The sequence below is a fragment of the Vitis riparia genome, chromosome 6, assembly GCF_004353265.1.
Source record: "Vitis riparia cultivar Riparia Gloire de Montpellier isolate 1030 chromosome 6, EGFV_Vit.rip_1.0, whole genome shotgun sequence".
NCBI lineage: Eukaryota > Viridiplantae > Streptophyta > Magnoliopsida > Vitales > Vitaceae > Vitis > Vitis riparia.
The window spans coordinates 19,742,102-19,764,772 of record NC_048436.1 but is presented as its reverse complement, the minus strand read 5'-3'; the positions used below and the strand labels follow the sequence as shown (position 1 = coordinate 19,764,772).

At 35.4% G+C, this 22,671-nt stretch overlaps 2 protein-coding genes and 1 long non-coding RNA gene across 8 annotated transcripts; 2 read left to right on the top strand and 1 right to left on the bottom strand.

Annotated features, from left to right (window-relative positions):
- Window positions 1-743: 743 nt before the first annotated feature.
- LOC117916251 (receptor-like serine/threonine-protein kinase NCRK) lies at window positions 744-9,436 on the top strand. Of its 6 annotated transcripts, XR_004651539.1 has the most exons (11): window positions 2,929-3,214; window positions 3,696-3,825; window positions 4,154-4,273; window positions 4,853-4,969; window positions 5,346-5,621; window positions 5,855-6,096; window positions 6,223-6,519; window positions 6,887-7,123; window positions 7,684-7,911; window positions 8,661-9,128; window positions 9,291-9,436. XR_004651539.1 is itself a non-coding variant. In XM_034832201.1 (10 exons), exons 2-10 carry the CDS (start codon window positions 3,756-3,758, stop codon window positions 8,979-8,981), a joined length of 1,908 nt encoding a protein of 635 aa, XP_034688092.1. In that variant the 5' UTR covers window positions 744-1,291; window positions 3,696-3,755; the 3' UTR covers window positions 8,982-9,430. The 6 variants fall into 6 exon arrangements, 5 of the variants coding, with proteins under 5 accessions (XP_034688092.1, XP_034688093.1, XP_034688094.1 ...); XM_034832201.1 differs by lacking the exon at window positions 2,929-3,214 and adding an exon at window positions 744-1,291 and having other exon boundaries at window positions 8,661-9,430; XM_034832202.1 differs by lacking the exon at window positions 2,929-3,214 and adding an exon at window positions 1,717-1,899 and having other exon boundaries at window positions 8,661-9,430.
- Window positions 9,437-12,623: 3,187 nt separating this feature from the next.
- Window positions 12,624-13,253, bottom strand: LOC117916644. Its single transcript, XR_004651580.1, has 2 exons — window positions 13,088-13,253; window positions 12,624-12,809 (listed from the first exon to the last, which is right to left on the bottom strand). It is a non-coding gene; the product is annotated as an uncharacterized LOC117916644 (long non-coding RNA).
- A 274-nt stretch (window positions 13,254-13,527) lies between these two features.
- On the top strand, window positions 13,528-22,258 carry LOC117916643 (exosome complex component RRP41-like). The gene is made up of 7 exons (XM_034832773.1): window positions 13,528-13,763; window positions 17,286-17,364; window positions 18,451-18,553; window positions 18,653-18,773; window positions 19,513-19,601; window positions 20,557-20,706; window positions 21,607-22,258. The coding sequence occupies exons 1-7, from the start codon at window positions 13,574-13,576 to the stop codon at window positions 21,694-21,696; spliced, it is 822 nt and encodes a 273-aa protein (XP_034688664.1). The 5' UTR covers window positions 13,528-13,573; the 3' UTR covers window positions 21,697-22,258.
- Window positions 22,259-22,671: the final 413 nt, after the last annotated feature.

The window sequence follows — 22,671 nt, the reverse complement described above, 5'->3', positions numbered from 1 at the left end:
CATGTGGCCATTCTTGCATTTCCCAAAGATTAAAAAAGAAGCTGGTCCATTCGGTTGGGAAAGCAGCCCAGAACATTGTAAAGTTGTTGGTGCTTCTACCAAATAAAAGTCTATCATAAACCCAAGCTTAAGCCAAGTTCCATCATTATGCCATTTTGTTCTCTCGAGCAGATTCGAAAGCTGTGTAAGTTAATAGTATAGGATATGGAGACAAATTAACACAAATCATTAATTGGATTTTTTTTTTTTTTTTTATGAATTAAAACGGACACAAATTATGTTACTTTCACTTTTTTCGAAAATTATATTTCAATTTGTTGTGTCTCCAAAATAAATAAAAAAATTCTGATAAATCAAAAAGTGATTTCAAAAAGGGCGTTTATGTCCTCTAATCATTACTGTTGACCTCTTTAATTATTACTTAATGTAAATTATGAAATTTGATGCTCCCCCAAGATTTTGAACCAAAAATGGTGAAAAAAAATGAATATATGGCAGCGGTGGTGACGTGTTATCACCCTCAATGCACTTTTTGTCGATTCGAGTCGTTGAATAAAGCGATCACCTCTTGGATCAATCCTGGTCGTCCATATTCTCGACATATGGATGACGGAACGAGATTCGAGCGTAACCCTCCACAAAACCAACGTTCAAGTCATTCCCTTCTGGTCCGCCTCTCTGCCACGTGGCATTTTGGGACCCATTTAAGAATTTCAGCCTTCCACTTCAGCACCTGTGCGCAGCTCTCCGTGCCGTTTGACCCTCGCTGTAAATCCTTCTCCCTCTCACTGAGGAGTCTAAAACCCATTGAAGCTCCCTTTGTCTTCAACGTCTACTTTTCCCTCTCTCTCTCTCTCTCTCTCTCTCTCTAAACCCTTTGAACCTTCTTTGACCGGAGGCTGAGACCCTCGAGTCTGTTTGTGCTTGCGTTCAAGACCGAGTGCTTGCATTCTCGATCGAGTGCTTCCTCGATGGTCTCTATTTATTTCGATTTCAGTTGTTACATACATTTCTGAATCGAGATCTCGCGCTCAAAACTCTGGTTCTTTGTCTGTATATAGTGCTTGGATTCCATGATCGTTGAAGCTCTCTTGCAGATCTGAAGCTAAAATCCTTCTCAAGCATTTAATTCGGAAGTTCCAGAAGTCCTAACCCTAAAATGCCGTTGGATTTGAAAATGCACTTTTCGCGCAGTGCTCCTGTTGTATTCCTGTAGCAGTGAGGCGACAGGATTGGTGCGGTTGAAGGAGACAGAGCAATAGCACCCTAATTTCGCGGTTCTTTCGTTTAGGTACGGATATTTATCTTTTTCTTCGTGTTTTCCTTTCTTAATCCTCTTCTCGCGATTATTTTGGGCAGAGATCTGCTACTCCTGGAGATAGTGGAATCTCTTCGAAGCAAGGAGATAAGTGGGTAATGGGTTGGACAATATTGTCTTCCCGGATTTCGTTTAAGGGTATATTTGTAATTCTAATATAGTGTGAAGCACCACATCACAGTATTGTCGGTCGAATCATATTTTCCCCTGGTTGATGCGGCATTAAGTAGGTGAGTCAAATGATCTGATGGTCCACATTACATCAGAACCTTATGGCGTGAGTGCGGACAGCTGACACCGAGAGCGTGGGGCCCGTTTCGGGATAGAGGTTCGCCCTGTAAACATGGCTTTGAAGTCAAGTCAATCATAACCGTTGGAGTATTTACAAATATGAAAATTTAAAAAATTTCCCTTTTTTATATGTCAAAGTGCTGAAATCATTGCAGCACATATGAAAAATGCAAATCTTAAGAGCAAAAATTTTGTCGGTATAATCTGTATTTGATTAAAATCTATGTCCATCGTTATTGTTGGCAAGTCTCTTTCCGATTTGCGAAAGGGGAGCTTTCAAAGAGAAAGAGGTGGTTGATGGGCTTGTTTTTTAGCTATTTCCCTTATTGAATATTTATTTGAAAATCATTAGTCTCCATCTAACCAATTTGCTGTCAGATACCCCTTTTTCCATTTCATATAATTATTTGTGATGAGAATTATCTAATCTCATTTGTTCTGGGTATGGTATTGCTTTCACCTCATCCTATGTTTAAAATCTGAAGAAAAAGATGTCAGAATGAGATTGGGTTTTGGTCTATATCTTGAGTGCTTTTTCAGTTTAGTTCCTATGAACTGAAATTCTGGTATGGGGTTTCTCATTGGAGCTCTTACGGATGCTGGTTTCACTTATCTGTTCAGAAGTTTTATTTTAACTGTGGTGATTCTCCTCTGAAACACCCAGTACTCTGTTTTCTCCTCCTCTCTCACCTTCTTTTATTTTTATTTTGAATTTTAGGTAGTGTAAAGAAAATACGATCAATATTGATGAAATTTCAGTGCATGAATTATTGTGGTTCAGGATAACTCTCCTTCTTCCTACCTTGTTTTCTTCTAGTCTGAGTCCTAAGTGGCATGGTTAAAAAGCGTATGTGTACTGGACTGTCCACGTATCCTAATTATTTAATGCAACTACACAGTCATGACTCTACTTTAGCTGATGGGTGCACAGGTGCTTGTTTCTTTGGATAATCATACATTTAATTCCATTAGTTGTGCATCATTATCTCATCTGACCTTGCTATTGTGGACTGTTGGAGACCAATAATTTGTTTGGAGAATACTGTAAATCAGTATACCTCAACTTCATTTTGCATGTATCCTTTTCAAATACTAAGGATTGGTTGATATGAGGAACCTTCAGATGTTTGTTGGCCAACCCTGAGTTTGGTATTCCTAACTTTTACCTTGTTTTATGTCATATTTACGCTTGCTTATAATTCTAGTCTTCTGTTAGTTGTGTGGATATTTGTTTGTCATTTTATTTTGGCCCAGATTTTCTGTGATAATCTAGTGTGTGCAGTTACCAACTGTAATTTCATCCAATCCACTGGTAAATGCATGAGTTGAATTGAATTGAATATGAAATTTGATCATCTATATCTGTGAAAAGTCCCCCATCCATGTCATGCTTGTCTTGATGTGCGTTGTAGTTTTATGATGTTTGATGGTCCAAGATGTTTTTCATTAGCTTTATTTCTGAATTTTAGATATTTATGATGCTTTACTCCTATCTGCATATTATTCTGATGGTAGATTTAAATTGTAAATTTTATTAACATTTTGCGGATTGGAGGGGTTGAGGTTGCAAATGTTTGATGAGCTAACCTATTGTCTCTGATAAAGGTTTTTATATTCATCCTCTCTCTCTCTTTCCCTCATCATATCTATGAGCCGATAACTTTGACTCCTTTGCATTTTAAATGGAATCTTAATGAGATATTTGTTCTGTTGAGTGGTTTAAAGTTGATTTATGGACGTTGTAATTCCATCATGAAATTATTCACAAACAGTGAATGTAGTTGATTCATTTTCTAGGAAATCCTACATGATCAGAAATATATGTAATTCAGAAAATGATGAATATGCACTCCATGTACACTGTATAGCAACTCAAATAGTGAACTAAATGTTTCTTTTCAAGTGAAACTAAATGAAGATGGACTCATCTATTCAGCAGGATTAAACTTGGTTATTTGCTTATTATCTTTGTTATGAGTTTGAGATAACTTGAAAAAATACTCCCTGTTCAGAATGCTTTATTTTGAATGGAAAGTTTCTGATGCTCTATTTTAAGGTGTTGAAAAAGAATTTTTTTTTTTTTCAGTGACAGTTGCTCTTCCAGAGACAGATGTACTTCTGTGTTCTACAAACAGGGTTGGAATAAATGAAGCTCCCAGTGGAAGTTGCTCTTGCTTGTCTCATTAGCTTACTTGGGATTCAGCTTAGTCTTTGTGGTTAGTATTGAAACTGTATACTATGTTTGAGATGTGGCTACGTAACCATTGATGTTATGACAAGGGAATCTAAGTTACCCCTTAGCAGTTCATTTAGAACTTAAGGAAACTCAGGTACAATCCTACAAACAGATCCTGTTAAAGTACAGTTGTACCTTTTAGCAATTAACTACTCATAAACAAACTGTAAATGGTGTTTCTTTTTATTTCAATATTTTTAGTGTTTTGCATCTGTAATGGGGCCCATATATAGCACTGCTTCTGTGCAATTCCTATCATCATCCTTGTACTGTGAAGCTTATTTTTGTTGTTTAACTGCTTCTGACAGATGTACTTTCTGATACATCCAACATAAATAAATGGACATGCACATGTTCTTCTGCTAATCAAGGCAGCCAGAATTATATTCTTGCAGGGAACTGTTCTACATCATGTGATTGCAGTCCAGGTATGCCATTTAATTTCAGGTAGAAGCTTCATACTGTTATTGACAAGGATTTGCTGCTGCTAAACAGTTAACAAGAGATGTTTGTTCTTAGTATTTCTTAAGAATGCACAATATGTATTTTAAAATTTAGTTAAACAATGGAATTGCTGGGACATCTACTAAACACCTGTCAGCTGGGCTTGTATGTACCATTACTTTAGAATATTGAGAGAAACATTTCTATATTCCATGGATTGAAAGTATAGTTTTAGTTTGTCTATACGTGAGTGTGTACGTTTTGTTTTTGTTTTCTATTTTATTATTATTATTATTATTTTGGTGGTTTTTTTTGTTGTGATTTTGCTGCAAATGAATTGGATAACACTGAGTACAATTATAACATGAATTGGTGTAATGAAACTTTTTGCAAGTTGCATTATGTTGGTTTAGGAGAATTCTGTTATTAAGTCTACCTGAAAAAAGTATGACTGCTGTTTTATGCATATACTATATTGTTAATATTGTATATTTGGTGGGGATGTTTTATCATAGTGTGGTTTCTGATTCGCTGATTGTGCATGCGGATGAATTGTTAATTAGCTGGAGGAGGATCAACTGGAGATAGATGGACATGTATCTGTGCTGCTGATGGATTTCCTAAAGTAGCATCGGACAGTAGTCATACCAGCTGCTTTACAGCCTGCAATTGTACTTCTGGTATTTTTTTTTCTTTTTAAAATTTTCTGAATAAGTTTTGCTTTTTGATTCTCCATTGGTAATGGAATAGTGACTAATTGATGAATCATATGCTGAACTGGTTGGTTTATCATGCTTGAAACCATAGCCTATCTGGATAATGCATTTCAGTTTTGTAATATAAGTATTCTTCATTTCTTGTAATGGATTTGCCCCTGTTGTTAATATATACATCTTGCCCATGTATGTTTCTGTATATATAATCTATGTCTGAATAATCATCTATCTTATATAAAGATTGAGTTATATATAATCTGTCAGAATATTCAGTCATTGTCAATATTGAGATAAAGGGGTTCAGAAGTTTACTTTTGTTCATCTAATTGTTCTTCAACAGGATCTCCCAATGAAGATGCACCTGCTCGAAGGAAGCATATTTCCAGTAAAGTTGTTGTGATCATTCTGTTACTATGTGTTGTACTCACAACTTTTGCATTTCTTGCTTCGGTGTTATGTTATGTCTATCGAAAGGAAAAGTGCCCTATCCAACCACCAGTATTCTCATCAGACAAAGAAACAAGTTGCAATAGTGCTACCAACTTAATAAGCCATAAAATTAATTCAGTGCCAGAATCCAGAGTTGATATTGGGTCCCCTATCAATTCTTTAACAGGTAAATAAGTTTTTATCATGGTTGTAACTGGATTTTCTTTGATGAACTTGACTGAAATTATGGTGAAGTTTCCTATCAAAGACTATCATTTTTATCTCTCCATGCTTATTTGTATCTCTGAGTCACCCCTATTCTACAAAACCCGACACACGCTGTTTCCTGCCTATGAGATGATTTATTTTATTTTGGACCTAACATGGCTTATGTACTCCACTATATGATATCTTCTGCAGGGTGCTTTCACAAGGCTTCTTCCTTATTTAGGAGCAAAACAGGAACCATACACGAGACAATTGTCCAATTTTCTTACTATGAATTGGAAAATGCTACCAATAAGTTCTCCAATTCTAATTTAATAGGAGTTGGTGGAAGCAGCTATGTTTATTGTGGTCAGCTCAAGGATGGAAAAACTGTGGCAGTTAAGCGACTGAAAACCAAAGGGGGCCCAGATGCTGACCTTGTTTTCCTAACAGAGGTACTGCATCATTCTGCTATTATTTTCAATTTGTTTGTTGAACATTCTTTTGTTGCTTCAGTTATTATGGGAGGAGTGAGAACAACAGAACATTCTTGGAGATTTTACACTATGTTGCTTTGTCAGATTGAACTCTTATCCAGACTTCATCATTGTCATGTGGTGCCTTTGCTTGGCTACTGCTCAGAATCCCAAGGAAAGCATGCTCAGAGATTGTTAGTGTTTGAGTACATGCTCAATGGTAATCTGAGAGATTGTTTGGATGGGGACTCAGGAAAAAACATGGACTGGGCCACTCGTGTTTCGATTGCTCTCGGAGCAGCCAGAGGCTTAGAATATCTTCATGAAGCAGCTGCTCCAAGAATTTTGCATAGAGACGTTAAATCTACAAACATTCTTCTGGATGAGAATTGGAGAGCCAAAGTAAGAATTTAGCTAGTATGTTAATTTTTTTTCAATAACTTGATCTTTAGCATGGCTGCATGAGAGAGAAAAAGAGAGAGGCTGAACTATGGTGTGAATTTATCTGAGAAAACTTAACTTGATTGGGTTTCCAAGAATTGGGATGCCAGGTGATTTCTTTCTCAAATGAAATTGTCATCTCAGCTAGTCATCTTATGTTGTTCCAAAACTGTCTTTGCCTTTCTAAGAAAAACAATGAGCTGATGGCCTAAGAGTTTGATTATTGACTATTGACTCAAATTATTTGATACTATGTTATGTTGATTATTGACTCAAATGGTATTCATATCTAGTTTTCTATTTTCCTAAGAGTTTGCAATGCATGCAGATAACTGATCTTGGTATGGCTAAACGCTTGAGAGCTGATGGCCTTCCTAGCTGTTCCAATTCTCCAGCAAGAATGCAGGGCACCTTTGGCTATTTTGCACCGGAATATGCCATTGTGGGGAGAGCCTCCCCTATGTCAGATGTTTTTAGTTTTGGGGTGGTTCTTCTTGAGCTGATCAGTGGGCGGAAACCCATCCACAAATCTACCAACAAAGGAGAAGAAAGCCTTGTCATATGGGTATGATGATTCATTATTATTTTATTGCACAAAAATGTTAAGCAAAAGAGGTCTACTTTTGTTAACTTGAAGCAGAGTTATATATTGCTCTTTTACATGTTAACTCTCTTTCACATGTTATAATAATCCAATGGCATGGCATCTCATAGTCTGGGAGCTTCCAGAAGGAGACAGATAAGCTTATTATGGCTAAAACCACAGACTGATGGCCACAATTATAGACATTTTAGATGTATATTAGTGTTATTGAAAAACCCCTAGGGATCAGTTGAGTGCTAACTTTCTTGATGACCTCCTTAAGTAGTGGCACTTGAGCTGTACTTGGAGTTGTGGGTTATTTATAAATAAAAGGGGAATAAAATGGTATATCACCATTTTTTTTTCCAATCAATTATTATTTTTAAGATGAAGATCTAAATTTTCATGATTGGAGCAAGTAATGTCCAATTTCACAATCCTTGGATTTTTCACTTTACCATTTTGGGCTCTGATGTTTATTTGATGCCTAGATCATATTTAATGAAATATTAATATAGTTGTGAATTTTGTCTTGTTTATAGGCTACCCCTCGGTTACAGGATAGTGGGCGAGTGATGTCAGAGTTACCTGACCCACATTTAAAAGGGAATTTCCCAGAAGAAGAAATGCAGATAATGGCTTTCTTAGCAAAGGAGTGCCTATTGTTGGATCCTGATGCTCGACCAACCATGAGTGAGATTGTTCAAATCCTTTCAACGATTGCACCAGATAAATCTAGGAGGAGAAATATTCCAGTCAATTTTTTTCAGGTAATACTAGTAAGACTAGGAACTAAAAAAATTCTCAGGATTTTCCTTTGATCACCTTGACTTGAAATTTCTTTTCAAAAGAAAACTGAACAAAATTTCATAATTTTGTCTCTTTCATTTTCATTTCTCTGAAAAGGGAAAGGAAAAATTTGTTACTATAGTTTATTTCTTTCTTTTTTTTATCTCTTTCCCCCTTTTCTGGCAAGCGATAAGAATATATTTCTTGTTATGTGTTGGGTGCCCATGAGAATGTAGGTAATTCATCCAGTTCGTTTCTGTTTCTCTTGCAAATTATTGTATCCACTAATTACTAGTATTTCCATTAACTACTAAACTATATTTACATAAACACTTCAAAGTAGGTGAAGTACCAGGTTAGAATGATCTGATAAAAGTTGAATATGGGATGTGTTCCACATGCTTGGTACAGTCAGATATGTATCTCAAATGTATCCATCAAAGAAAAATAAGAAATTATAAATAACTTTAAGACTCATGGAAGAATTTTCTGTCTTATTTATATACTTCAATTTGGCTTAACCTAATGAAATTGGGTGAGACCTTAGCATTCTTGTGTTCTTAGATTTAAGGATCAAACCAATATCTGGCCACATAGGTAGAAACTAACACCTGACACTCTGCCCCTCAATTCATGTAATAGTGCTACACTTCAGTTAATATACAGGTACCAACATGATTTGCTCATTTATCTGTGAACCAACTAAATTTTGCTTTCTTGTGTTCTGTAGAGGTTGAGCCCTCATAGCATGAAAAGTGAAGCACACATGTTGATACCTGACAAAAAATCTGAGAGTCCTGTTGATGTGGAGCTCAGGCGAGCAGGGACCAATAAATGGACAGATCGTTGTTCATTACCATTGGATATTGACCGCACTCTCTGTATTGGAGACAGTCAGACTAAAGCAGTAAGTGTTTCTGCTGAGTATATAGAGAGATTGATCATCATGACTTCAAATGCTAGGAGCTGGCGTGGTCCAGCTGATGAAACTGTGGACTTAACAGAACCCCGGTTTGAATCCTTCTGCATGGCAAATGGTAGATCACCTTGACAACAACAAATGCCTGAATGCCAAGGGGCAAAACTGATGTATCAAGTCCAAGCAGGTCAGTGAGGACAATGTATAGTGATGGTGCAAGTTTGATTTAGTTACTTTCTCCCATGTTGCCCAATGACTTAGAAGAAACAAAGCAAGCAGGTCAGTGAGGACTTGTCCTTTTGAGTTCTTCCTATTCCCCTAAAAAATAAGGTCATTGGGGCTTTTTTGTTAGAACTGTTCGATTTTTAATTTTTAGTATTCATGTTTTCTTTCAATATTTTGTGCAAGAAATACAGAAAATTTAACTTGTATTTTATTTAGGGATATACCCCTGCCATATGGGGGGGAGCACATAAGATATTCAGCCTCTTACAGAAAAGAAGAAATTGCACAATGATTGCCAATTTGTGACTCAGGTAGTGTCGCATGAATCAAGTGTTGTCACCGAAAATTTTTATGTAGCTGTATATAGTTTTTGTGCATTTTATGGTTATTTGAGCAATGGGTCGGTTTGGGTTGGAGGGTTTTTGGGTTGGTGGGTTTTCATTAATCTTCTTTGTACAATTCATGTTAGCTCTGCAATGGTGAAAATCTGATGAAATATTGGTCTGGAACTGTTATTTTCTTGTTTATTTGTTATAATTAACACAACCTTAATGCATGTCAGTGGAGGCTGTTGAGCTCAGACCCCTTGGGTTTTGGATCAGTCATTATCCTTTAGTCCTACCAACACACAACCCATCCCTTTATTACCTTCATTTCCCAGTGCATCCTCCATGTCATAACTTGCTTCATCCCTCTCTGCTACAAAAACATGGTCAAATGCATTCTATTATCTATGGTGTTATTCTCAGAGGCCCCAGAGCTATTCTTCTGGCTGCCATGGAAGCACTCACATGTCTCTAGCAATGATGCTGCCCACTCTCATATTTAAATGCTAACATTTAATATATTCTAATTTTTTTTCTCTTATTTTAATGAAAATGAATATTCTAGAATTAAAATTTAATAAATTAATTTTAATTATCTTATATTCAAATCCTGTTTTACTGATTATTAAAATATAAAAACCATTACATAGTTTTTTGAATGAGTCTTTCCTTATTTCTTTTATAATTAAAAAAAATACAAGATAAATATAAATTTAAAATGAAATTGTAATAATTTTTTTTAATCTTTGAATGCATCTAAAATTAAATATATATCAATAAATATATTTTCAACTTCCATATATTATTACTTGATATTAAAAAAAAATTATACATATATTTTTTTTTTCAACAAAACAACTTTAATATATGTATTATTGTTTTTTCTATTCTTTTTTTAAGCTTTCACCAATATTTTTATGAATTTTCTTTATTTTTTATTTGTCCGTATTTTTTTATCAATATTTCTCAATATATCCCAATATATCGATAAAAATCAATATTTTCATTCTTCCTTATATATTTATTTATTTATTTTCTCAATTTTGATATGGTCAACAAAATAAAAGAACTGTTTTAAAAATTTTATTTTTACTTTTTTTTTATTCTTTCTCTTTTTCCCCTTTATTTTCTTTTTCATAAACTTTCATCCTTGGATTGATTCTCGGAAATTTTGAGAGAAATCATGAAAGAAAGACAATAGGGAGGAAAGATAAAAAATTAAATTAAATAAATTTAGTTTACATATCTTTCTTCAACCTCGTTTTAGTTTCTTTTTCTTTTATATAAAGTTAAATAATATGAAAGTGCATCAAATTTTAATTAATTGTACTTAATAGCATTATTTTTTTATGGATATTTTCATGGTAAGTAAATAAAAATTAATTCCTTCTTCACTATTTATTTTTTCCCTCAATGTACTTTTCCAACCAAACATAGCACCAATGATCCAACTTCTCCTAATTGATTTGATTGTCTTATTGTCATTATGCTAATTTACCCACAAACTCCCGCAATTATAAAATTGAGAAAAATATGATATTTTAGCATGGTTTGACTACTTACACCATTCCTATGTTTACATGATATATTAACCATTGATAAAAATATTAATAATAATGGATATATAAAAATATATTGATACTTCGATTTTACGAATATATCAAAAATATATCGATGGATATTTTGGAAAACAAAATTCGATAGCTTAAATTTTTTTATGAAAATATTAAGGAAAAATTCTAAAAGTAATATAATAAATAATAATACATATTTTAAAGTTGTTATATATATATATTTGATAATAATCTCGTATCCATCTTTAAAAAGATATAAATTTATTAAATTATATAAAATATTATTCAATAATAATATTATGATATTTGATTATAATATATCTTATTTTAAAATTATAATTCATTTAATTTTAATTGTATTAAATGATATAAAATAAATGATGATATATGTATAATTTTTTTTAATATTTTGTTTTGTGATAGTTTGACTATATATTTATTTGATGCTTAATATTTAACAAGTGGACAAGTCAGTTTAGTGGTTGAATCACGTCTGCATGATACACGAAAATTCGGAGAAATTTTCATCCATAATACTAATATTCAACAATCCACTAATTAAAGGAAAAAAAGAAGGAATACAAAGGTGAAACTCTAAAAAAAACCCTTTTCAATTGTGATTGTACTATTTAAAAAAAATTTAAACATTGAAAAATTAAATATATAACAAGAGCAAACTCACGAGCTCAATCAAGAGTTCGATACTCGAAATCTCGAATGAAATGTAACAAAACAAAACCTTAAAACATAAAAAAAAGTTAAATATATGATCGGGGAAAACTCAAGCTGAGTCGAGCTTAGCCTCAACATGTGTCTGAAGTATAACAAAATTGACTGAACTTCACAACTCAACAAATGATACAAGAAAAATCGCTCAATGTTCTCGTGGGGGCCTCTCTCTTGACAGCCAGGCTTTATTGGTTCCTCTCCCTTCGACACTAACATGCATCATGGCGAGATTTCGGATCCAAATTGTAGCGAAGAAAATAATGCCAGCCAGGTACTGTACTACTCTTATATTTAATTTTAGTTAAATCCGACAGCAAACAGTGACGACATTAGAAGACTGGTTGGTGGGCGGCTTAACAAATCAGTTTCTAGTATCCATTTCGCCACCTCCAATTAAGGGTTTAGTCAGAGGATCAGAGCTCTGCACCTCATTCGTTAGTTGAATGGCAATAAATTGGGAGTATTGATACCAATATGGTTGAGGTTGACTGGTAGATGGAGCTATGAATGACCAAGGGAAGGTTGTTGTACTCCATGTTTCTAAAGATATATACCTTCTGCTTGCCGATATAGATCCACTTCTGGTTGCACAGCCCCTCTCCTCAGTCCTCCCATGGATCCGCCGCCGCCCCAAACACCGCTGCTCTCGCCTGCTCCTTCTGGTGGACTCCTGGAGTCATGGTAATTAACATATTTTTCTCTTCATTTGTCTTCTTTTGGGGTTCATGGTTATGGAGCAATGAAGCTAGAATTCATCATTTTCTTGCACTTACTTGTGGGACTGGCTTCCCTTTTTGCAGTCATGCTTGTGGTTCTTGTGCTGCTGTGGCCTGTTTGGAAGCTGCTGCCCTCCACTGTTTGAGCCTGGGCCTCCACCTCCCTAAATTTTCTTACTTTCTTTTTGCTTTTATCTATTTGTCTGATTGTGGATGTATGAGGAAATGAGAAACAGTGTTGATTGGAATTTTTCTGTTCAACTTTTTTTTTTTTTTTTTTTTTTTTGTACCAGTAATGAATTTCATCATTTGTTTTCCATCTTTTGAAGAAAAATTAGCATATTGGAATCATGTATTATTCACTTTCAAATTCTCTGGGGATGTGACATTCTGTATGAAAAAGAAAAATGGAAGGAAAATTAGCAAGATCTCACTTCATTATCGGCCAGAAAAGAAAACCAAGAACAGAGACAAAAAATTTCTTTCATTGTTTGGTGGCAGAAATTTGACCATTTGCATAATTCAAAGAAAAATAGTAACTTGACAATTGGGGTTTCGAAGAATGAGTCAGTTTTGAAAATGAATTTGTAAGAAGAGGCTTGAGAATCTGAAAAGTGAAAATTCTTTTCATAAGAACTACAAAAATGATATTTTCAGATATGATATACCTGAAAATGATGGGGGCACGGCAATTCATCCATTACAAACCAAATAGTCGATGATACAGTGTGTAAACATCAAACACTCCGTCTCTTCTATGATCTCTAAATCACATGAAAGCATCGGGGATGAAAGAAAAATAAATGCAATCAAATCATACCACCTAAGCGTTGATCATGATGAATATCCACTTCCACCCCGTTCCGTTCCGTCCCATCTAAATTTTTCATTGGGGCGAGGGGATTCCTGCTGAATCCACCCATTGCCATCCCTAAATCTTGCTCCTGTTTGGGCCAGAATGGGCCTTAATTTTACAAAATGAGAACCAATCCGTTGAAAAGCAGATTCCAACCATTCCGGGCCACGGCCCAAACAACCCTCTTTTAAAACGCATCGTTTTGGTGAAAAGCCATTCCATCACCTCCCGGCGCACGTTAGCACGGACGGGCCAAGCTCACATTCCCCCAATTTAAACCGGGCAGACGGCCGCATGGATGCTTCACTGCAGAGCTAAGCAGAGAGCGAGTACGGTCGCCGGAAGTAGAGTGACGATGGCTGGGAAATCAGCCGCCACACCTTCAACATACTCGCCGTCTCCGGCTCCCAAAACCAAGCGGCCCATTTTCCAAGACGTCGATTGGGTACGACCCGACGGCCGCGGCTTCCACCAGTGCAGACCCGCCTGTGAGTGATCTCAGTCTTTTTCTCGTTGTTTCCAATGTCTTGGTTTCCTTTTTTTGAACAAATTGATTGTTTTTATCGTTTTTATTGTGTGTTTTGATGAAAAGGAAGTAAGGTTTGTGTGCGCCAATGCTGATCACATGCATGCATGTGTTTGTGCTATGAACTATTTGAAGATTGTGAAATGTGTATCCTCTTGATTTTTTTTGGCTGATATTATCATGATTAGTTGGATTATTGGATGAATGAAATTATCCTTCTGACTGAAGTCTAGCTCTATGCAGTGATACTGGGATATATTCTAAACCCTGCTCTATTTTCCCCCGGATTTTCAATTGCACCATCCATTTGTATAGATGGGTTTGGTGAAAAATTATAACTGATGTGCAGGCAAGGTGTGTGACAATTTGTAAGGTGGTTGATATTTCAAGCATTTGGTTTGGTTTGATTTGGTTGATGTGTATTCTCAATAACCCCTTTTATTTTGGGGATATACATATTGCTTAAATGAGAATTTTGCACTAGGGATTGATGCCATAGTTTTAGTTACATCTCCTTATGGGTACAGATCATCTACTATTGAAGAAAGAGAAGAAAGAGAGAAGCAAAATGGAATTCCACTAGATGGTAACCATTTTCAGTTTTCTATAATATGAGGTGGAAAAGAAAGTTGTTTCTTTTTTATTCCTGATGCTGTGGATCAGGAGCAATCTTCCTGTTCTGTAGCTTGCCATTTGTTGGAAAAGTTGCTTTTCCTTACCTTCTTCCAGCTTTGGCAATGGTTTACTTTTTTCAGTGGGAAGTTTTCTTCTGTTCTTTTCATAATTGTCAGTTTAGGAAGTTGAAGAAGGGAATAGATGGAAAATGGGAGCAAAAATGATATTCAAAGAAAATGGGGAGAATACAAAGCCAAAAAACATTTGGAATCAAATGTTAAACTTATTGAAGAACTTTGGTGTCATATACTGGAGGTTTCTTAAGGAACACCAAAATAAGAACTTGGGGGAAAACTAATGAGATTTATGAGGGTCTCAATCATCATGTGAAAATGGATTAAGGAACATTTAAAAGATAGATATTCATGGGTGATGTGTTTCTCATAGATTTCCCTATCAATGTCGAGTTTCTAGAATGTTTTCGAAAGGTTTCTTGAAAGTTATGGTTCCTTTAGGTGGAGTTTTCTCTCATTTTTAAGGGATTTTGTTTTCAGAGATTGGTGCTGTTCCCACCTTTATCACAGTTACATTTTTTCCTACTTGATAAGGATGATAAATCTTCAAATTAGAGTCACATGTCCCCTTATGGATGAATCATTTAGTTTTTTATTTGAAGGTGTTTTAAGGCATGGGTGGGGCAACTTCACCTCCATGCCGAATATGGACTTCCACACTGTTACTGCTTGGCTCTTTTTGCACTGAATGTGGGTTACTCATTTTTGGATTTTGTTTCATGGATGGACCTAGTTTTTAGGTAGCAAACCTGGCAGATACAAATTCCCATTGTTACGTGAAAATGGGTTTGATACCTGTGTGAGTATGTAGATTGATTATAGTTTGCTTCTGATGGTTACAGCTAACTAACATGTATGGCCAATTACGTAAAAGAAGTTAGGCTCCTGAGTAAGCAGAACAGAAACAAGAAATTTATGTTGGTGATCCACAAAGTCAGGATGAGGCTTTGTTGACTTGAGATAGTTGTAAAAATTACATAAATTCCTCATAGGTGAGTTTGAATATTTCATTTCTTATCACAATAAGCCTATAGATCCAATCAGTAGGATTATTAATTAATAACAAGTGAATATTGGAAGAAATGTTTCTATTTTGTGGGAATCCGGGATCTATGCATGCATGGACAGATATGTTTGCCCATAGGCAAACATTCACAATTAGCCTCTTTTGGGCTTACACAATAAAATGGGGAAATAAATATGCAGTGAGTCTCGAACACATGATCTCCCATCAAACAAGGCTTTGATACCATGTTAAATAACCAATTTTCCTAAAAGTTTAAGTTTATATGATTTGGGTTCACAATTTATATGATGCTCTTTAACAATATTCAAACTGTCTGGTTGCATTCTGAACCTTGAGACATTAATCTGGGAACTTCCACATCACAATCTAGTTATTGAAGTCATCACTCTTCCCCCTCATTTCAGTTGGATTAGAATTTTTTCCTTTTTTCCTCTTTTCTGCAGCTCATCTTAGTCCTATTGCACTTGAACTTATAAGCATCTGCATGCTCAGATATTTTGATTATATTGTTCTGGTATCCTGTGGTTGGTATCTTAGCATAAGTGAAATATAAAGTGCATGGAGATTTACTTCCAGTACTATATGTAAGTTAAATGGCTGCCTAAATTGCAAACACTTCAAAGGCACTCTGGACTTTAGACATTTAAAATTTGGCACTTCTCACTCTTGTTGTATAGCCTTCTCTTCTTTTGTATTCCTATGCTATTCCCTGATGTTTTTACCATTTTATGGTCCCAAGGTTTAAAGTATTCTGCTGTCTAATTTTCAGCATTATTTTGGTCCTGGTGTCATATGTTGTGGAAAAGTATAAACTTTCTTGAAGGTTCTTGTTTTCTGTCTTCATTTGTTTGGGTTTTGAAGCTGGTGGTTGTTTGCAAATTTTAGGTGATGAGGAAAGGTGTGAAACCCTTTTTATTTCTTTGATATGATTTTGGAAATTTGTTGGTTCTTATGCTTATACATTCATAGGATTTATTTATTTATTTGTATTTTTTGAACACGAGTACGAGGACTTGTCTTTGTCAAAATTGTTTTGGTTTTTGACATGTTACTTTTGGGTTTCTATGAGCTCATGGCTATGTATTAGACAGTCAATACCTGCCTGCTCAGCAGAAAATCTTCAGATCAAGTTCTCTGTGTCTTGGGCTGGGCTAAAATTGATCAAAGTTTTGAGCTTGAAGTTCTATTTAGGCTGAGAGCTTGAGGTGGGGTTAATCAGTGCTATAGTTCAGAACTATAGTTCACAAATTTAAGCGTAGCATACAGCTTGGGAAAAAGTGACAGAGCCTTGTGGTCTTGAGGTCAGTGACCCATTGTGACAATGCTCTTAATCAGGTAGAAGTGTCACAAAAAAACATGCCTGCTGACCATCCAACATAGAATAGGCATTTTAGTTTCTATTTGTTTGCTTTGTCATGTTCTGTGAAACACCTTTTATTTCATTTCATCATCACAATTGTGTGAATTGATGATATTTTGGTTCTACTTGTACTTGTTATTGTTCTTTAGTCTTTTGTTTCTTATTGTATTATTGTGTTATTTGTTATTCAATTGGGCCTTCCTTGCTAGTCATACTGTACAAGGCTAGGGAGAACCTTTACTGAAAAGGTGATATCTGTACTTTTACTTGGTTGTGCACATGGATCCTGTCAAGTATCTAGGAACTTCTGTGCATATGTGCATTTTGCTTTACTATGATTTGTAATTGCATTATAGAGTGCAATTATGATTTGCATTGAAGAAACGATAAGTTGTTGGTGGCTTGCAGTTCTGAAGACTGGTGCTGTGAATGCTGCATCAGGATCTGCTTATGCAGAGTTTGGAAATACCAAGGTCATTGTGTCTGTGTGAGTATTTCTTTTTCTTTATTAAGAGCCCATTTCACTTTGATTTTTTATTATTTTTATTTGCAGGATAGATTCTGGAAATGGACCCATGACCTTGCTCAAAATTTTCATCTATGATTTGATAGTGTTATGTTCCTTCATTTCACGTTTCTGGTTTCATTTCATTATCATGAAAGTACTTTTAATGGACCTGCTCAATTGGTTTGTATTTTTATTTTGGATGCAAGGAGCCCTCTTATTCACTTTTGTGGTGCCTTAATGTGCATTTTCCCAATTTATGAAATGAGAAGGATGCTAAATACTTGCAGTGTGGACTTCGCTAATTCAAAAATTATAATATGGAATTTGGGTGGAAGTGAGGGCTCATAGTTACCATTTGACACATTTAATACAATTTCACCCTTTTTACATATTTCCTTAAAAATTGCCTTGTAAATGGATGAAAATAGAATATTAAAAAAGGCAAGTGGATAGCTTGCACTTAAGGGGAGGTAGTTCTTTTTGGTCCTTTTTCTCTTTTTGAGGCTTTAGCCGTCTTGTATACTCCCTGTATGCTTTGTGGCGTTTAGCCTTTTCTTATGCATTCTGGTTTACTTATCAAAAAAAAAAAAAAAGGCAAGTGGATAAGTATAGACGCCAGGAGGGCTTGAGAAAATCCCACTTCAAAACTAAGCTTGCATATCTATTAATCCATGTATGGTCCAGTTTTCTTTGTTATCCTTGTATTTGATTTGCTCACAGTAGACAGATTTGATCATCATTTTTATGCCTAAGCTACTTTCACTATATTCAACTATCCTCTCATGGATCCCTTTTTGTTGTTGCCTTGGTGTTTGCCATCTATTTTTGAACGTCTAAAATTGTTTTACGAAAAGATTTACTTGTTCATATGCATGATATGAATTTTCCTATTCCTGGGTGCTTTAGTCCTTTTAGTTTTGTCTTTTTTTTCTTTCTAATACTATTTTTCTTTTTAGTCTTTTGTAGAATGCTTCTGAGATTTTCTCTCAAAGCATGTAAACACCAGCAAATCTCTTACTTTTCTTTTGTATGATAACAATTTGTTGTCATAATGTTTCTGTCCAGGTTCGGGCCAAGAGAAAGTAAGAAAGCAATGGCATACAGTGGTACAGGGCGCCTGAATTGTAATGTCAGCTATACTACTTTTGCCATGCCAATTCGTGGACAGGTAAATTTGACAATCACCTAAATGAATTTTTTAGCTCCTTTCTGTCTGTAAATGCTTTTTTAATCTCTACATCTAATATTTGAAGTCCTGCTGTTTTAGGGATCAGATCACAAAGGGTATTCCTCAATGCTTCATAAAGCTTTGGAGGGCGCCATAATAGTGGAGAGTTTCCCCAAGACAACGGTGGATGTTTTTGCATTGGTGCTGGAATCTGGTGGCAGTGAGTCCAATGTTTTTCTGGTTTTAACATTCAACACTGAGTTTATTTAGTAGTTGACTTTCTATGCTTAGAAATTTACGTTTTATTAGAAAAATAAATAGATAATAGCCTTCATACTGGAAAATCTTGGCATTATTTAATATTTTAGACCACTTTTCCTTAAGTTCAAATTTTTTTCTCCTATTATTGTTTCCTTAATCACTTACATGTTGTTTTGCCAACATGTAGCTATACTTTCATTCAGATTTTTGCAACTTGCAAGCTCATTATAGCTTCACCTTCTTAAAAGTGTTGTTCAGCTCTAACAGCTTCGTTTATTGTAACTGTCAGCCTCCCTGTTTTTTCTTCTCCCCTTTTCCTTAAAAGAAAAGACAACCAAAGAAGAAGAACAATAAGAAGAAGAAGAATTCTAATACTAAATAATTAACCTTTTTCTTCTTCTGGTTGTCTGTCTTATCTTTTCATCCTTAATTTTGTAAAAATATCGAAGTCTTCAACCTTTTAATGGACTAAATTACCATCCTGGACTTGGATTTTGATTTATGAATTAGGATTGTTATCCTCAGTTAATTATAATGTATCAAACAAGACAAGATTGATCATTTTCTTTGAATGAGAAATTAGTCTACAAAATAGAATTGACCATCTTCTGCTTCATCTTGTATAATAATATTATTCTAGGCCAGGCATTAATCTTGATCTTGAGTATATCAGTGACCTGTATAATTTGTGAATGCAGGTGATCTTCCTGTTGTGATATCATGCGCTAGTCTTGCCTTGGCAGATGCTGGGATTATGATGTATGACCTGGTTGCCTCAGTTTCTGTGGTATGCGCACACATGCTGATGCACATCAGTTCTCACTTTCCTTATTTGAGATAAGTTATATGGAGTAAGCTCCATATGCATATAAACAGTCATTCACCAACATTCTTTGCTTTTAAAGTCTTCCATTTTCCTCAAGTTAGGTTGTTTGTTTTATCATATGAATGATTTAAAGAACACTGGTGTTTTGATATATAATTTTTTCTAAGGAAAAAAGTCTCAATAATTTTTGGAGAAATTTTTTTAGTGTAAATAGCCATTTTATATGATGCAGTTAGAGATGATCATTCCTTTTTTATGAACCTTTCCAGTGCTCTACCTGCCTTTTCTTGTACCTACCAATGTCAGAGGGAGCACTCAGGATTTCAACCCTGTTATTGAGGATAGTAGCTCTTTATCCTGCCAACATTTCCATTATATTTACATTCACCATTTTTATCTCCAATTTCTGCTTCCGAAACTAGTAACTACCCTTAGGAGGTGACATCCATGTACTGCACAATGGTCATATGTTTCACAATTTTGTAATTTCAACTTACAATTTCTTGACTGACATTGCAAGTCTGAACCTGTTGTTTGTTTTGTCAAGAAAGGAATTGGAGAAAAGAAGCTCAGAGAGGAGGAATATAAGATTGGTTAACTATTGTTTTTGGCTATACTTGATTTTTAATATGGGGCAGTTCAATTTGAAAATCAAATGGCTCAAAGAAATTAATCACAACCGATAACTCTCTATCACATGGCAAAAATATAAAAAATAAAAAGAAAGAAAGGAGGATTTTTCTGAAGACAACTAAAAAGACAAAATAATGCCAGTTTCATGGGCTGCCATTGACACGGATCCATGACTGCACTATGAGCTTGTTTTGTTTAAACTAAGACAAATATGTTTCCAAAGAACTTGCTCATCTTTGTCCCTTTTGTTGATTTCTCACACCTTTTATTTTTTTGTGCCTAGTCTTGTCTTGGTAAGAACCTTGTCATCGACCCTATTTTGGAAGAGGAAAGCTATCAAGATGGGAGCCTACTGATTACTTGTATGCCTTCTCGTAATGAGGTCACTCAACTGACTGTCAATGGAGAGTGGTCAACCCCAAGGGTTCATGAGGTAAGGCTATCACAGTCATCTTTTCTTATAAAATATGTTGGTTTGCTGAATGTCTTACAGTTCTGGGCATTTGCTTCCTGTGAGTAAGAATGTAATAAGCAGCATATTTGCACACATGCAATGTTCTTTAAGTTTGGAGTTGGCTCATACGTCTTGCATATTTACTCGAGTGCCTTTAGATCAGGCATTATCCCCTGTTGGCTTAAATTGTCAAGTGAAATTGCTGCAGCCCAGTGACAGCCTCTAGACCAATTTAATCATTCAGCTTACCTTAGCCCAAAATTAATGCAGGAAGTTACTTTTTTCCTATTTAGATGGTGTCAGATTCTCACAGGTTTGGTAGACAACAGAGTAACTTGAAGTGAGGTTAAGATCCATGACTGGATTGGAAGAAAACAGATCCAGGAGGAATTTCCTTTTTGTCTTTTTAGTTTGCTTTGGGAATAGAAAACACAGTTTATTATTTACCAACATGTTAGAGAAACAGATGCTTGGTGCCAGTTGTTAATATGGCTGCCAATGGGGCAGGTTAGGATGAGTTAAGAGGGCAACCCAAGCTCAATCCAACCTCCACCTTGCCCAAAGCCAGGGCCCAATTGGGTTCAGCCTGAGCTCAAATGTTTGAGTTTAGGTTGAGTTGGGGCAGCCTACTTTATTCCTACACTGGGCTGTAGTAATCTAACCTTGCAAGCAAATGTTATTTAGGGTTTATGATGATTTACGGTGACTTAAATACTGTAACAAGGACATATGCACATGGGACTTCTCTCACAATTACTTGCATCCCCATAATTTTGAAATAATATGTCTGGATACATATTGTTATCAAAGGTTATATACATAATATAAAATGGTAATGCAGAATGATAGCTGATAGAACTAATATGCCTTATTGAACAGGCAATGCAGATCTGTCTCGAAGCTTGCTCAAAGCTTGCCAAGATCATAAGGTCATGTTTGAAAGAAACGGCTTCTGCTCCAAAGGATTAGAAAGAAAGTATATATTCCTTCTTCCTCTCTCTCCCCCAATAAATTATTCAACTCTCGTTAAAACCTTTTTGTGGAGTTGGACTGAATTTTGCTTTATTCTCCCTTAAATGTCAGTCTCTGCTCTGCTTTGAGTTGCCAGTTTATTTGTTTCATTTGAATTGGGAGACTTCACAGCAAAATAGAAAAGAACATAAGGATAGTCCACGTATTATTTCTTCTTGTGTTATGGAGGTTACAGAATGCAACACCACCTCATCAATGGTGCAAATCTCACATGTCAATTACAAAGCTCTCTATCTGGAGTTGCAGATAGATACATTATTTTGAAAACCAATCCCATACTTGTTGCTGGGCGCCATGCACCCACTGACCGCTGCTGTCTCTAGTACCCTAAGGAGCTTTGAATTGCCACATCTCCCAGCCAGGCCTGGGTCTCTTATTTTTAGTTTCAGTTTCCTTTTCTTTTTCCTGTTTGGGCTGAGTAAATGGAAATGTTGTTGAATTGATTTTCTTGGATGATAAATTGCTTCAAGCTGTTGGATCATTTGGTAACTAGAGTCAATTCTTTGATAAATGATTATTATAAGTGATGCTCCATACAATTTGATCCATCTTTGGCCTTGAGTCTCTTTTGATCGTCATCATCCATCAAATAACTGTTCACAACCCAGGACCCAGTATTTTATTTTATGGTCAAACCAAGAGCTGTTCATATTTTAAAATTTTCTTGTGAGGTGGAATGCTTTTATTGCGTCATAGGACGTTATTTAACTTGAAAAATCAATCCCTTAAGATGGGTAAGGCGGTACAAATTTTACCAAACCTATCTAGGAAGAAATCTTCATGTTTGATCAATTGACCCTCTTTTTAAGGCCCATTATGCCGTGGAATTGCCCTGTTTTTCTGATGTGGAAAACATTTAAAAAGGTCTGTATACTTTTGGCCTTTTGATGTGCGGAAGGCCACTTATAGAAT

Coding starts and splice junctions, on each gene's coding strand:
- LOC117916251 (XM_034832201.1), top strand. CDS start 3,756: ATGAAGCTCCCAGTGGAAGTTGCTCTTGCTTGTCTCATTAGCTTACTT. Junction 3,826..4,153: donor GATTCAGCTTAGTCTTTGTG/GTTAGTATTGAA, acceptor TGCTTCTGACAG/ATGTACTTTCTGATACATCC. Junction 6,520..6,886: donor ATGAGAATTGGAGAGCCAAA/GTAAGAATTTAG, acceptor CAATGCATGCAG/ATAACTGATCTTGGTATGGC.
- LOC117916643 (XM_034832773.1), top strand. CDS start 13,574: ATGCTTCACTGCAGAGCTAAGCAGAGAGCGAGTACGGTCGCCGGAAGT. Junction 18,554..18,652: donor CCATGCCAATTCGTGGACAG/GTAAATTTGACA, acceptor CTGCTGTTTTAG/GGATCAGATCACAAAGGGTA. Junction 20,707..21,606: donor CAACCCCAAGGGTTCATGAG/GTAAGGCTATCA, acceptor CTTATTGAACAG/GCAATGCAGATCTGTCTCGA.